Source organism: Bison bison, unplaced genomic scaffold, assembly GCF_000754665.1.
Source record: "Bison bison bison isolate TAMUID 2011002044 unplaced genomic scaffold, Bison_UMD1.0 scf7180017864482, whole genome shotgun sequence".
Taxonomy (NCBI): domain Eukaryota; kingdom Metazoa; phylum Chordata; class Mammalia; order Artiodactyla; family Bovidae; genus Bison; species Bison bison.
The window spans coordinates 2628426-2643320 of record NW_011495042.1 but is presented as its reverse complement, the minus strand read 5'-3'; the positions used below and the strand labels follow the sequence as shown (position 1 = coordinate 2643320).

Here is a 14895-nt window from a genome sequence, read left to right as displayed (position 1 = left end):
AATAGCAAAACTGGAAAACAAGCTAAGGGCACAGGTATATTCATGAAGGGGCTTGAGCAGAGGAGGTAGCCTACAGTTGGGGCAGAAGTCAGCGGAGTCCAAGCTTTAGTTGATTGGAGTCACCAAGGGGACTGCTTCCCTGGTGGCTCAGCTGGAGAATTGTATGGACTGTATAGTCCATGGGGTCATAAAGAGTCAGACATGAATAAGCGACTTTCACTTTGCTTCACTTCATCAAGGGGAAGAAAAGGGCAACATCATCTTCAGGTTGTGACCACTTTGGGGTCTTATCCTGGAGTTACCATCCTCCAGCTGAGTGGGCAGCTGAGTTCTTGTAGAACAACTCAAAGGTTTGTATCAGACTGTTACGTGTATCCATTGAAGAAAAACTAGGGCTCCGTTTTATCTGAGAACTGTTGTTTCTTCATTGCTTTTCCATTTTTTCCTGAATTCTGTAGTTCCCTCAAGATCATTAATTACTGCAGCATGTTCAAGGGCAAGCACTGTGGCCAGGCGTAGATCACAAAAAGGCTGAGGACTAAAATGGCTTCCCTTGTGTCCAGAAAACCATGCATGCCTGGTTCCCTTTTTCCGGAACCCCCACCCTTTCTTTGTACAGTGGACCTGGGATATAAATCCAGATCTGACTGTAAAGCCCAACTCAAGTCTTGTGCTATTTTCCCTTTTTAAAAATAGGCACCCAGAGATGAAAGCCAGGGAGAATGCCCACTGCTTCCACTTCTGTTTCTTTGCTCTGTCCTCTGAAAGCACGTCGGCGAAACAGGAGCAGGGAGGGCAAGTTCTGAACCCCCACCATTTTTCTAGGCCTTAAATAGTATATGGACATATATTACTATTACCTTTTTAGGCAGTATTTTTCCCACGTTGGTTTAAGCTTCTTTAGAACCCTAGTTAGCATTTTTTTGTACAGCTTTTGTTTTACTTACTTGTATCTAACTGGTTTTGTTTTTTAAGTATTTTATTTATGTGGCTATGCTGGGTCTCAGCTGAGGGATCTTCAGTCTTTGTTGCAGCATGTGAGATCTTTAGTTGAGACCTGTGGGATTTTAGTTCCCTGACCAGGGATCCAACCCAGGCCCCCTGCGTTGGGAGCACAGAGTCTTAACCACTGGACCACAAGGGAAGTCCCAAGCTGGTTCTTATATTCAGGAATTGGGGGGCAGGTTTCAGAATTTCCAGAATTAGCATTTAATCTTCTTTTCAGGTTTGCTTAACTGGCTAAATGTGTGCTTTCTTCCTCCCTGGAAAGACATTGCTAACCTCTGTCTTAGCCCAGTAATTCTGAAACCTTGAAGTGCCTTTTACTCACAAAATACAGCTTCCTGGGCTTTACCTGGACCTTCTGGATCAGAATCCTTGGGGCTGGGGCTGGGGCTGGAGCCTGGGAATGAGTATTTTCATAAATGTTGGGAGATTTTGATGCAGTCACTAGACATTGGACCTTGGACCAGCCACTGGCCTGGTCCAGCCTGCCTGGAGTCTGCTGTAGAAATCTTTGCCCCTCTGCCTGAGGAGCTTGTAGAAAGGGGGACCCCTTTCAGGGCCAGCGAGTAGGCTGTTGTCTAACACTTGGAAATGAATTGTCCAAGGAGACACACGTGCTGACAAAGCAAGAGACTTTATTGGGAAGGGGCGCCCAGGTGGAGAGCAGCAGGGTGAGGGAACCCGGGAGAGCTGCTCTGCTGTGCAGCCCGCAGCCTCGGGTTTCACGGTGATGAAGTTAATTTCTGGGTTGCCTCTGGCCAGTCGTCCTGACTCAGTATCCTTCCTGGTGGTGCACACATCACTCAGCCAAGGTGGATTCTAGTGAGGAGGATTCGGGGAGGTTAGTAGTATATATGGTCTGGCGTCCTGTCTCTCAAATTTGGGAAGAATTTCCCAAATTCTTCTAGTTAGCAGTAGCTTATTAGTTCCGCATTCCTTACCAGGACGTCCTGTTGTAAGATAACATATCTCCTGCAAATGGTTATTATAGGAACCTTAATGGTCTGGCCAGGGCAGGTGCTTTCTGCCAGTGGTTCCCCTGACAAGGTCAGTGGCCTCCAGCTTCTGTTTGGATGAGGACTTGGAGTGGACTGAGCAGGGCGCCTCCTGGCTCCACCATTCACAGTAAGAGTGTAGTCAGCTAGCTCCCCCTGTGTAAAATGAGAACACATCCGTCCAGGGGACAGAACAGGACCGTGTGGAGTGACAAGGAAAGGGAGCATGGGCCGCCTGGCGTGCACTCAGCCCTGAAGAGACGCCGCTCCCAGTGGAGATTTTCCTGTCAGAAGCGTGGCTTCATCCGGAACCATCTGTACTACATCTGCAGCCTTCACAGTGACCCCATGAGGGGTTCGGCCTGTGGCTGTTGAGATTTAAGCTCTTTTTATTTGGGAAGATTAAGTCGGGTTGCAAAGAGTTGGACACAACTGAGTAACTGAACTGAACTGAGAGGTTGTTAAATTGTTGGGTGTAGAAAGTCCCTAGGCAGCTCCTGGACACTGCCTCTCCGGGGCTCAAGCATGGATCACGTGTCTTTGTTACTCTGTCTGCCTTGATGTCTCTGGGACACCCCTACTTCTCTCTGCTGAAGTGTCTCCCTTCTCCACAGCCACTTGCTGTCAGGGTGCCCTCCACCTGGGCACACGCCGCCCGCCCATCTTTACTTCTCTGAGGCCTCTCCAGCTCCCTCCACATCATGACCTGTCAGCTCCTCTTTAACTCTCTTTCCCTGCCAAGTACTTCCCAGATCAGAGATCAGATTCTAAGGAGAGAATCGGTTTCAGGCCCCAGAGAGCTGGCCACTCTCTGGCCTGCGTGCCTTTGGGTCAGGCACTTTGCAGCTTTGCAAGGCAAACAGCATCGCATCCTAAAGGAATGCGGGCCCACCCAGCAGGCTTGGGGAGTGGAACGAGGACAACATCTGGTTTGCTTGCTGGGTCTTGGGCCTGGGCCTGCAGAGCCGGGCTCCTTCTAAAGTGGGGTGGCTTCCTAATAGGGGAGGCCATCTGGTCTCCGTTCTCCTCCAGTGAGCTCTGTGGTTCAGTCGCTCAGTCACATCCGACTCTTTGTGACCCCGTGGACTGCAGCACGCCAGGCTTCCCTGTCCTTCACCATCTCCTGGAGTCTGCCCAAGTTCATGTTCATCGAGTCAGTGATGCCATCCAACCATCTCATCCTCTGTCAGCCCCTTCTCCTCCTGCCCTCAATCTTTCTCAGCATCAGGGGCTTTTCCAATGAGTCAGCTCTTCACATCAGGTGGCCAAAGTACTGGAGCTTTAGCATCAGTCTTTCAAATGAATATTCAGGGTTGATTTCCTTCAGGGTTAACTGGTTCGATCTCCTTGCACTCGAAGGGACCCTCCAAGAGTCTCCTCCAGCACAGTTGGAAAGCATCAATTCTTTGGCGCTCAGCCTTTATGGTTCAGCTCTCACATCCATACATGACTCCTGGAAAAACCTTAGCTGTGACTAGATGGACCTTTGCCGGCAAAGTGGTATCTCTGCAAGGTAGTGAGGGGTTAGCATCATCTCAGAGGACCACTTCGTGTGTTGGATTGCAAGAGCCAACTGCCAGCTGCTATTAGGGAGTAGGACTGGGTTACCTGGGTGTGAGGAATAGCAACTCCGGGCTGGGTCATCTGTCCTGTGTCAAACAGGAGTTAAACCTGGCACCTCGGTGTCCTCATTGGTAACCTCTCTCTGGGTTGTTTTTAAGGAGTCTGTGAGTTAATACATGTAGCCAGAAGCAGAAGGAAGTCCTGAGCAGGGACTCTTGTGAGCTGCCTGTGTGGGAGAGTCTCCTCTAACTCTGCAGGTTCGGGGTTATTCCCTCTTCTGCATAAAGAGATAGACTCAGAGATGTGCAGGAACTAACCTGCTCAAGGTCCCAAAGCTGGTGTGCAACAGCAGAGTTTTAAATACAGGTTGAAGGTGATTACATATCACCCAACCAGCGGGGTTGTTGCAGTCACGGAGTGAACAACTTGAGTCACCAGGACCCACCCTGGCATTCATAAGGCCTTTACCTGGAAAGGCGCTCAGTCCCCTGTCCCCTGAGGACAAGGCTCTGCTCCCTGGTGTGGTCAGTCACCTGTAGGCACTTCTACTGATTTTTTTTTTCCATTGACTTTTTAAATAGACCTTTCACTTCAAGGCAGCCAGTGTTTTAAGTGTTCACACATGGATTGGTTCCTTCGTTTGAGTACTGTAGGTGGATAAAAAATTGTGGTAGGGTGTCAAGCTCTGAGCCAGGCCAGATCACCAGGTTTGGGAGATTCCTAGAGCCTTTTATGTGAAAAAGTGGATTTTGAAAAAGTCCTGTGTGCAGTGATTCATGGATTTTGTTTGTTTTTCTCCTTTTGTGTGCTTTTTTTGATGGAAAACAACAAAAATATGCATCCCTGGAACGGGGAATTTGTAGCTTGCTTGTTTATCTCTTACGTGTCACCCAAGTCTTCCCAGCTGAGGGAAGAGGGCTCAGAGAGTGGGTTAAGGGCTGGAAAGAGAAGCCCTGGTGGCCCAGTTTTCTGACATCCCTTCTCATTTCTAAGGGTTCTGATTAGATCTTTCCAGAGCGGGTGGTGATTTAAAGCATAGTTGGAAGCCCTGTAGCCTTGTGGGCCCGCTGCTTTCATAGTCGTTAGCATCCTCACTAGGGCCAAGCGGTCACCAGGCAGCTCGTCCTCACAGGAGGCCTGTGCTGCCTGACCTGCACAATGAGGAGACCCTTTAGAACACAGGAGACTGTGGAAGCGGGGTCAAGAGCTCTGGCTTGGAATTCAAGTGGAATTCAAGCCAGCTATTGACTGGCTCTGACCTTGGGCCATTTAGCATCTCTCAACCTGATCCTCATTTGTAGAATGGAATGAAAAATCTTATGTTACAGGGTTATTGTGAGGATTCAACATATTAACCTGTATGGATTTCCTAACACATTATGTGGTAGATAGTAGTTTTTTTCTTGTTGTTTAGTCTCTCAGTTGTGTCCGATTATTTTCTACCCCATGAACTGTAGCCTGCCAGGCTCCTCTGTCCATGGATTTTCCAGGCAAGAATACTGGAGTGGGTTGCCATTTCTTACTCCAGGGGATCTTCCAAATCCAGGGATCAAACTCACGTCTCCTGCATATCTCCTGTATTGCCGGCAGATTCTTTACCACTGAGCCACCGAGGAGTCTGGTAGATAGTAAATGCATATTAAACAGTAGCTGCTATTTTAGTTCTTGCAAGCAGTGGTGGTTCTTTTCATGTATACATCCATAGAATTAGAGAAGCGCCTTTGAGGTCAAGCAGCGAGTCAGTGGCAGGACCCGGCCTGGAGTCCATGACTAAGGCTCCTAGTGATGCTCACCCTTGTGCCGTAGGTATAACCTACCAAAGACTCAATGTAAAGGTTTCTGAGCCAGATTTTTACTTTGCATCAGGGTACACCTTGGGGACGGGCTTCCCGGGTGGCACTAGTGGTAAAGAACCTGCCTGCAATGCAGGAGACGTGAGAGGTAAGAGATGCTGGTTCAGTCCCTGGGTCGGGAAGATCCCCTGGGGGAGGGCATGGCAACCCGCTCCAGTATTCTTGCCTGGAGAATTCCATGGACAGAGGAGCCTCGTGGGCTGTGGTCCATAGGGTCGCAAAGAGTCGGACGTGACTGAAGAGACTTAGCACGCACGCATACCTTAGGGATGGAGCAAGTAGAGATGGACCTAGGAAATCTTCATGTGGATGGGGGTAGGTGGGGTTGTAAAGAGATAAAGTTACATAGTTTTGGATCCTCCAGTGAAGAGAGATCTCTCTACAGAGTCAGGAGACTCATTCTCCTAGACATGAAATTCTGTTGCTTTTTAAGAACCTGTCTCCTCAGACTCCAGGAAGGGGTTGCCTCCAAGGAGAGGACGGCTGGGAGTGGCAGCGCTGCAAAGGGACTTCAGCCTGATTTAGGATTGTTTATTTTCTCTCCTTTAATAGGAGTTGAAAGAGTGAAAGAGCTCAAACGAAAACGACAGATGGTAGTAGTTGGTACTGTGTGGCGAGAGCAGGCAGTGTTTTCCTTTTCTGTATTTTAATTTCCCAAAATAAAAAAAGTCAGATATGCAGTTAGCCAGGCAGTTTAAAGATAAGTTTCTGATAGTTACATACTTTAGAACAGTGGTTTGCTTTTTTGTTTTGGATTTTTTTTTGCTTGTTTTTGGTTTCTTTTGTGCTTGTTTTTAACATTTTGAGGAGCATTAACCTCTTTGAGAATCTAATGAGGTGATGATTCTTTTTCTGAAAGAAAGAGCTTTCCAGAAAAAAGTTTACAAGGAATGAGGACAGTCTGTATGAGCCGATGTGTAGTGGTTTCCTGCACAGGCATACTCATGTAAAGGTTCATTTGTGCAAGGAAATACAGGAACCATGGACCGGGAGCTAAAGAGACTGGTTCCCTGCCTGGAGTGGCTGGGAGGAAGTAGGAAGAGGGGAGCATGAACTAGCGATGAGGGAGAGGGACATTTGTCTGAGCACACCTCTCCTGACAGTGGCGACTCCTAGAGCCCTAGTGATAGGCCACCTGGCCCAAAGGTAAATAGGAATTAAAAGTAACCAGGATGTGGCGGACTCAAAATGGAACATCAGCAGTTTTAATTGAACCTGAAAGGGGTGCAAATGAGTAACAAAGGCGCAGGGAGGACAATTGGAAAAGGTATTTTGAGTGGGTTATGTAAGATAGAAGGCAGGAGGAGAAGGGAACAACAGAGGGTGATATGGCTGGATGGCATCACCGACTCAATGGACATGAGTTTGAGCAAGCTCCAGGAGATGCTGAAGGACAGGGAAGCCTGGTGTGCTGCAGTCCATGGGGTCGCAAAGAGTCAGACACAACTGAGCGGCTGAACAGTAACAATATTTAAGGCTAAAGACAAAAAGAAATCTACACAAATAACTATTAGTAAATTTGTTTCTCATAGGGGTATGGCAGTAACAATTCTGAAACTGTGTATTCAGAGACTTAACAAATACAGAAATACACTGTAGATAATGAGAGCCAGGTTTCTCCCTGAGAGAAGTTTCAGATAAGACAAGGAAGAAGGTTGGAACCAACTCTCAGTATGAACACATGGCTCTTTAATCCACATGTGGATAGATAATCCACATAAATAAAGATGTGTGTGTATGCGTGGGTTAGTACACACATGTTTTTTTCTGGCTCTGTTCTACTGAGAAGATCTAGAAGCAATGATACCCTAATAGCAATTAATCTACTTAGCACCCAGATCTTGGTACCATTCTCCCATAAAAGGAACCAACACTCCTTAGGAAATGGGCTGATCCCGGGGCTGGGGCAGGGAAAATCTCAGAGGCTGTAACTCCTCATGTGATCAGAAGTAAAGAAGTGCTCCAAAGATATCTGAGGCATGTTGAGAGAATGCAGGAACCAACCCATGAAATCTGGAACTCGTTGAGCAACAAGATAAATGCTAGGAGTAAACCACAACATAAAATGGTTATCTATGAGTTATACAGATGGAAGTAAATAATTGAGGAAGTAAATAACTGGGGATAAAGCCAGGCAGTACGTAGACCACCCTGAAACCCGTCCTCTGCAGCAGGGTCGGCAGACTTCCAGTGAAAGGCTAAGTGGTAGTGATGTGGGGGCTGCCGGTCATGTAGTCTCTGTCCCAGCCCCTCAGCTCTGTCCTTGTGTGCGAGCAGCCACAGAATACCTGCGTGAACAGGCATGGCTGGGTTCCCACGGGACAGCTTCCAGAACGAGCAGCCTGGGGGCCTAGCTGCTGACCCTGTCCTAGAGAATGCCTGTGTTAGAAGACACCAGCTGATTGTTTCCAGCCGTTTACAGAGTAGATCTGGTTGGGTTTAGGGGGTAGGAGGGCTACAAGCTGAGACAGGTGAACTTGTAACTGACAATCCGTGTTTCTTGTGGCTTCAGAATTGCAGATTTGGGAAGAAATAGCTCTTATTTATTATGTCTCTTCGGATTTTGTGTGTGCCTGTTCCAGATGGTGGTATATAGTTTGGACTTTCCACTTCAGACCTAGATGGGAAGCCGAGCTTTGCTCTCCCTAGCTGTGGGACCTTGAACACAAGTTGCTTAAATTCTCTGAGTCTTCGTTTCCTCATATGTAAGACAGTAATGTCATCAGCTCACAGGACAGGATTTCTGGACGAATCCCTAAAAGGAGCTGTTGTACCGCATATTTCTCTAGAGGGGAAAGGAGTGAGTCAGTTGAGGAGCCTCTTGGAGGGTTAGGCCCACAGCCTTAGGATGTTGGTTGTTGCACCCAGGAAGACCTCCGTGTGGACGGCCGCGGCTGTGAAGACTACCGATGTGTCGAAGTGGAGACCGACGTGGTGTCCAACACCAGTGGGTCTGCCAGGGTCAAGCTGGTGAGTGCTGGGCCCACGGTTTGTACAATGTTGAGGAATGGGTTGGCTCTCGGGAGCCAGCCCCTCTGGGCTTTCGGGGTGCATTTTGTTCCAGGGGAAACATAAGACCCACAGCCAAGTCTGGGAGGGGGTCTGTGTAGATCTGAAGGACCCCTCTCCTTCTCAAAGGGCCCCTTTTCAAGTTCCATCACTGATCCTAAGAGAGTTCCCTGGAGGTGTGTGTCTGGGAGACGAGGGCGTGGTTGGGTGGCATGCTGTCCGCCCCAAATGAAACCCCTTCTTGCTTGTGTCCACAGGGTCACACCGACATATTGGTGGGCGTGAAGGCAGAAATGGGGACACCGAAGCTGGAGAAACCAAACGAAGGTTACTTGGAGTTCTTTGTTGACTGGTCAGTACTCTGCACGTGGTTTTAAAGAAAAGCAATTTAAAAGAAGATTCAGAGAATGAACCTCTGGTTTCCTGCTGAGCCCACTTTTATTTTGTATTTAATCATCCTTTATCCGGCCAGCAGATATGTGCCGAGTTCTCTGCTGTGCCAGGCCCCGGGAAATGCAGGAGGAGGCCTGAGCTTAGGGCCTGCCCTTGTCCTGATCAGCCAAGCCGGCCCTCATTTTCCCGGTGCCAGGCCGTCCAGCACACGGTAGTTACAAGAGTCATAGGAAATGATGGGTGTCACTGAGCTTTGAAAAATAATCAGGTATACCTGACAAGACTCACTTGTGCTCTAAGGCCCCGGCGGTCTTCCGGCTCTAGCTTTGCAGAAAACTTTTAATGACTCGCTTGGCAGAGCGGGGACAAGGACCAGCCAAGCTTCTCGCAGGCTGAGGGGGTGGCAGCCGGGCAAGCTGCGTGGGCTCAGGGAAGAGCAAAGACTGCACCCTCAGCAGCCAGCTGGCCAGCCTTGTCACTGCCTTTGTCTCCGGCAGCTGGGTGACCTCGGGCTGGTTACCCAGCCCCTCTGTGCCTAAATCTCGTGACCTAAAGAATGGAGATGGTGATACTGGGGTGACGATGAGGAAGTTAGGTAATGAAAATAGAGCGAGCACCCAGTCGTTACATGTTCCATGGGCTTTCCAAAGTGTTCTTTCTCTCCACCTCCCCTTTGAAGGCTTGGGGCTTTTCACCGGGTTGCTGGCCCAGTCTCATCTATCTGTAACTTCCTCTTCCAGCTAGCAGCGGTGACAGTGAACCTTCTTGAAATGGATGAGGCTCTCTTGGTTCATGCTAGATGCAGATATGTAACATTGATACTTTACTGGTAGAGGGGCAAGACCGCCCCCACAGTCGGAGATTTCCTGAACGGACTCAGAGGACTCAGCATGGAGCATGTAGTTGTACTCAGAGCTATGATTGTTACAGAAACACAGCAACCCATGCGTGATCATTTTGCCTAAGGAAACCCATTAGAGACTCAACACCCAAGATTTTGCCTGGTGACGCAGGCACCGTCTGCTTTACACACACTGAAGTTGCAGACTCCCAGAAGGAAAGCAGGTGTCTGGCATACACCATACGTTATCCACACAGTCTCGGCACAGTTTACCACTGACTGGGTCCTCTCTTAAGAGCCGAGTGCCCAGATGCAAGCCAAGGGCCAGCCTCGCAAGCAGGCCCTTCCAAAGGTAGCAGCCTTGCGCCTGTGATGTCAGCCCTTTCCTGCAAAGATGCTGACCCACACTTGCACAGTGAGCTGCAGACTTGCAGTCTTCATTTCCGAACACAGATGTTGGTCCTCACAAAACTCCAGTAAGAGATGACACAAGGGGTTCCGAGAGGGTAAGTGACTTTCCTGGGTTCACACAGCTAGTTCTGCCAGCTCGGGTCTATCCAGCTCTGAGCCTTTGCTCTTGTATTTCATACAGCCTGCAGAAGCCAGCCTTAGCGGGATACCCCGTGTAGAGTTTGCAGAATGTGTCTTCATTTTTCTGGTTAGTTTTCCTTCCAGCGTGTTGCTGCCCCCAGTCCTGGTCCCCTGGCGCAATCTCCCCTCGGTTCTGCCCAGCTGCTCTCAGCATTCCGGGTCATCCAGTGGAACCAGCCCATCTTTTAAGTTGCTGTACATGGTGGTGACCTTGTTCAGGCCTCCTGAACTTGATCTGCCTGATTCGGTGCAGTAAATAGTCACTGAAGAGCAGATACCATGTGTTAGGGGCTGTCATCTGCTCTCCTTTCTTCCTCTTCGTTATCTCCTGCCTCATTCATCTCAGGCAGATCAAAGGCAGTCAGTGCGGCCACGCCAGGGAGAGTGCTGCACTCATGCTTGCTGCAGGGGCCACGTTTCCGTGTGGCTCTGCGTCTGAACATGGCTCGAGGTTGGCCCACTGCCCGTGTCCCTTTCTAGTCCCGGCTGGAGAGGGTGGCTCTAAGGCAGGCGGAGCCTTTGAGCAGCCTCTTCCCCAGATCTGGGTTCTAGAAGTAAGCCCCTCTCTCCTGACTGAGAGGCTGCCTGCTGCTGTCTTTCTCCTCCTCTGAAAGTCTCAATAGAACCTCAGCAGGCCTAGAAGCCCCACTTTCCAGGGAAGTTCTCCTGAATCTGTTTGTCAAGGTGGCACCCTTCGGCGTCTTTAAGAGACTCTGTGTGATCAGCCAGAGGATGGAATCACCGTGAGATTCATAAAAGCCCATTTTCCTGCAAACAGGAGGTCACCAAGCATCTCTGGCTGCCACCTTTATCAGAAGCTTATTTGCATCTTCAAAGAGCAACTCACAGTTGTGTAAACAAAGCCCTTTCACTTTGACCCAGTGAACAGGAATGGCTTCTGGGCACCTGTGGCTGTGCCCAGGCTTCAGGGTGCTGCCCCCAACCCCGCCAGGGCCCCAAGCGTGGGGCTTCTGCCAGAGAGCTCAAGGCACACACCCATCCACAGGCTGAGACAGTTGTTACCCAGTGGGAGGAAAGTGATTGGGTGGTGGTGAGACCCCTCCTGCCTGCCTGAGCCCAGCTTGACTTAACTACTTGCCAGCAACCTTCATGTTTTTAATTTTCAATTTCCAGTGGTAGAGAGGTCATGGAAAACTAATTGCTTTTCTTCTAATTGCCTCTACTTCTTTTCATCTGCTTGGAATCAAATACAGAGCCTGGGGTAGACACCTTCTCCACCCCAGTGATTTTCCCTGGGTCTCAGAAGTGGTGCCCTTAGGGAAGGGTACCTGAGACACAGGCCTGATCCCTGTACCAGTGGAGGAGGAAAACGCGGGGGTTCCTGAGCTCTGCTCCAGAAATACCTGGCAGCACCTTTACCTGGGAGCGAACTCGGACCTTCTAGCTCCTGCCTCTGTGTCTTTGGCTTGTTAGTTATAGCCTGAGAGTAGGCTGTGTTATAAGAAGGTTCAGACTTTGGGAAAAGACGGTTTCCATCTGAAGGCCAGAAGGTGAGTATTTGGTGGGCTTGGTGTGTCACTGTGGTTACCACCAGTGGCCGTCCATCAGGTCACTTCCCGGCTCTTGGCCACCATGCTGATGGGCTTAGGGACTCTGTTTGTTCTCAGAGAGGCTTCAGGTTTTAGCTGGGGCAGTTGGGGAGAACGCATTTCATTCATGGACATTTCAGTGTGTCTGACGCTTTTCACTTGTCCGGGATCTCAACTACTTTAAGTGTGATCATTTGTTTTCTTCACTCACTGAATCTGGATTGTTTTCTTCATTCACTGAACCTGGATTGGTTTCAAGCCCTGAATAGGTGGGTGGAGCCACTCGATTTTTCTTCCTTACCTACTTCATGCTGCTTGAAGCGTCACCCTTCTCAGCTGAAGGGTCGAGGGTGGGGGCAAAGCAGAGAGGTAACCTGAAGGCCTCATTTGAGGCTCGCTGGGCTCTGAAAGTCTGCAAAGCTAATGAGGTAACTCTCCCAGGAACTTCAAACGAGGGCTTAAGATGAAACACTCAGAATGTGCCACTGTTCCCATCCCCTTCTATTGGGGCGCTTCAGCAGGCCTGGAAATGAGCAGTGTGCCTCCAGAGGAGTCAGGGGAACTGGGACCTGCCTGGGGGCTAGGGACTAGAGGGTGAGGCCCGGAGTCATCCCTGGCCCACCTGGCTGTAAGACTTCATGGCTCTGCAGGCTAGATCCATTGCAAGGGGAACAACAATGGGCCTAGTGTCTCAAGTCCTGCTCCAGCTAGACAGGGCCTTGATCCCAGCCTAATGCAGTCAGAGCAGAGAGATGCCAAGCAGGAGGAGCAGGGTGGAGGTGATGAGTCAAGACGCTGGAGAACTGGGAGCGGCAGCCTTCCCAGGATTTTTCTGTTTATCCAGCTCCATAAGTGATTTCCCAGCAGCCCTGGAAAAGGGGCTGGGTCATACTTTATGAAGGACCTGAATTGGTTTCAGTAACTAATTATAGAAAGAACTTGTCTTATGCAAAAAAAACCCCAAGTGTATGTTCCTCGTCTGAAGAATATACACTGATGTCTGTGAACAGGGGGTAGGATTACCAGCCTGCATTTTCTCGCTCTCTTTCTAAACTTGGTACTTAATAGAGAAGCTTTTTTATTTAGGACTCCCTTGGTCTGCATTCATTGACTCCAACATTTGTGGTCTAGTAGTAAGTCCTAAGACCAGAGCACCCACTCAGTACCTTGAGACATAAGACGGGCCCAAGAGCACTCACCTGACTGATGCTAGCCTACAAGCCAGGTGTGCTGAATGACACATTCGGGCAGATCCCGGGAGCTTTCCATGGTCTCATGGGCTTCTAAATCCTCCTTTCTCTGGCTGCCAGCTATGCATAAAGGGTTAACCTGTTTTTGTGTTTTTTTTTAAGGGTAGGGGGCAGAAATCATTTAAAATGGGAAAATTTTCCACTTTAAACCAGCCCAGTGTCAAAAAAAAACAGTGGGTGTGGTTTTGTTGGTAGATTAATTTAGCCAACTGGCTTGGGAAGTTGTTAAACTGTCCCTTTGGGCTGTAGAAGAGTTAATGAATCCATTCCATCATTAGTCACACCCAGGAGGACTCGGCCTACTGTAATGAGGGAAGGATAAACATTTTAAGCATAAGGACCTCTGCTGGATTTGTCCACCCAGAGCTCTGTACAGATGCGCTTTTAAACAGAAGATAGGACTTAATGTTGATGGCTTAGGGTTTACATTAGAAACAGGTTGTCTTTTGCTGGCTCTGCAAACTAATGAACTTGGTCTCTGGTGACTTGATTATTTTTACCATCAATGAACTCCTTTTCATGGCTCTGTGCCCGAGTCCGGCCAAGGCTGGGAAGGAACAGTGAGGTTGCTATGGCAGTGATGAAGTTTCTCTTGGGGATTTTTAAATTGGGGGGTTCTCCTGGCTTGTAGTGGTCAGGGAAGACTATATGATGAGAGAAGCAATGTTATTAGACAACGCTACACTCTGATTGTTTTAGGATTCATCTTACGTCTGTATTAGAATGGACCAGACAGAAGGGACACTGAAACCTGTGAGGCGAGGTTTGCTTCAGCATATGCAGATGGGGTGGGCACAACCTTCGGCCTTCACAGAGGTTTTGCTTGGGCTGGAATCCCCCTGCTCGTCTGTGGTCAGACCAGCTTGTCTCATGTTCAGGTTCGAGACTCCCTTCAACCCGCAATGCTGACTGACACCCCCTGCAACCCTCCCCGACCGTTTCTGTGTGCCTGTTTGCATGTGACTTCCTGCTGTGTCCCTGGAACTGCTGACTTGGGTTTGCACCTGTCCCACTGTCTCTAGGTCGCTAGTGCCTAGTCCAGGGCCGGGAACCTTCTGGGAGGACGAGCGGATGGACAGATGGACAGGGACCAGAGAGCTTCCACATGTGGTTTTGTAGAGACCTACTGAAACAACTGATTTCTTATCTTTCTGGGCCTTAAGTTCATTACAATAAAATAATTACTGGAGTGTTTACATATCCCACAAATGTACCAAGGGTTTATTTTTGTTAAGGCAAACCCTCAAAAATTTCCTGTTAAAACAGTAGTGCTTGGGGCAGGGGCAGGGGGCGCCCATGCTGATGCTTGCTCCTTCTTTGTTGAGGTAGTTCGGCATAAAATTCAGGAAGCTACGAAGGAAAAGGCATTTCTCTTGAAAAATAACAAAGTAAACGCGATAACCAAAGTGAAGAGAGATTTCAGTCAGCAAACAGTTCTTAGTTTCCTGCTTTTCAGTACCGTGATGATCTAAAGTTTATGACAGAACTCTGACGTACTATTATACATGTCTCTTTTTAAAAAATAGTTTTAATGGCGCATAATTGCTTGACAATAACATCAACATGAATCAGGTATGTGTGTATATATGCATGTCCTAGATAACCCCAGGAGAGTTACTGTGCCTACACTGAGGTTTTGTCTTGAGAGTGTCATCATCTAGGGTTGGTGTGTATACTGTCACCGCTCTGTAGACCAGACTCATTCTCTCGGCCTCCTACTTCCTTGGCCTGCCAAAGAAGAGTCTAGTAGACATTCAAGATATGAGAGTTCATTATTGCTGGAAGTGGTTCATTTCACCAGTGTTCTTGTTTCTCTCTGGATAAAGATGGCTTCTGTGAGAAGTC

General features: G+C 48.8%; 1 protein-coding gene across 1 annotated transcript in view; it reads left to right on the top strand.

Moving 5' to 3' along the window:
• Window positions 1-14895, top strand: part of EXOSC7 (exosome component 7) — a 28043-nt gene that overhangs the window by 1867 nt on the left and 11281 nt on the right. The window contains exons 4-5 of the mRNA XM_010862511.1: window positions 8285-8386; window positions 8683-8777. Coding sequence (XP_010860813.1) covers window positions 8285-8386; window positions 8683-8777 — 197 coding nt within the window. The remainder of the gene's footprint in view (window positions 1-8284; window positions 8387-8682; window positions 8778-14895) is intronic.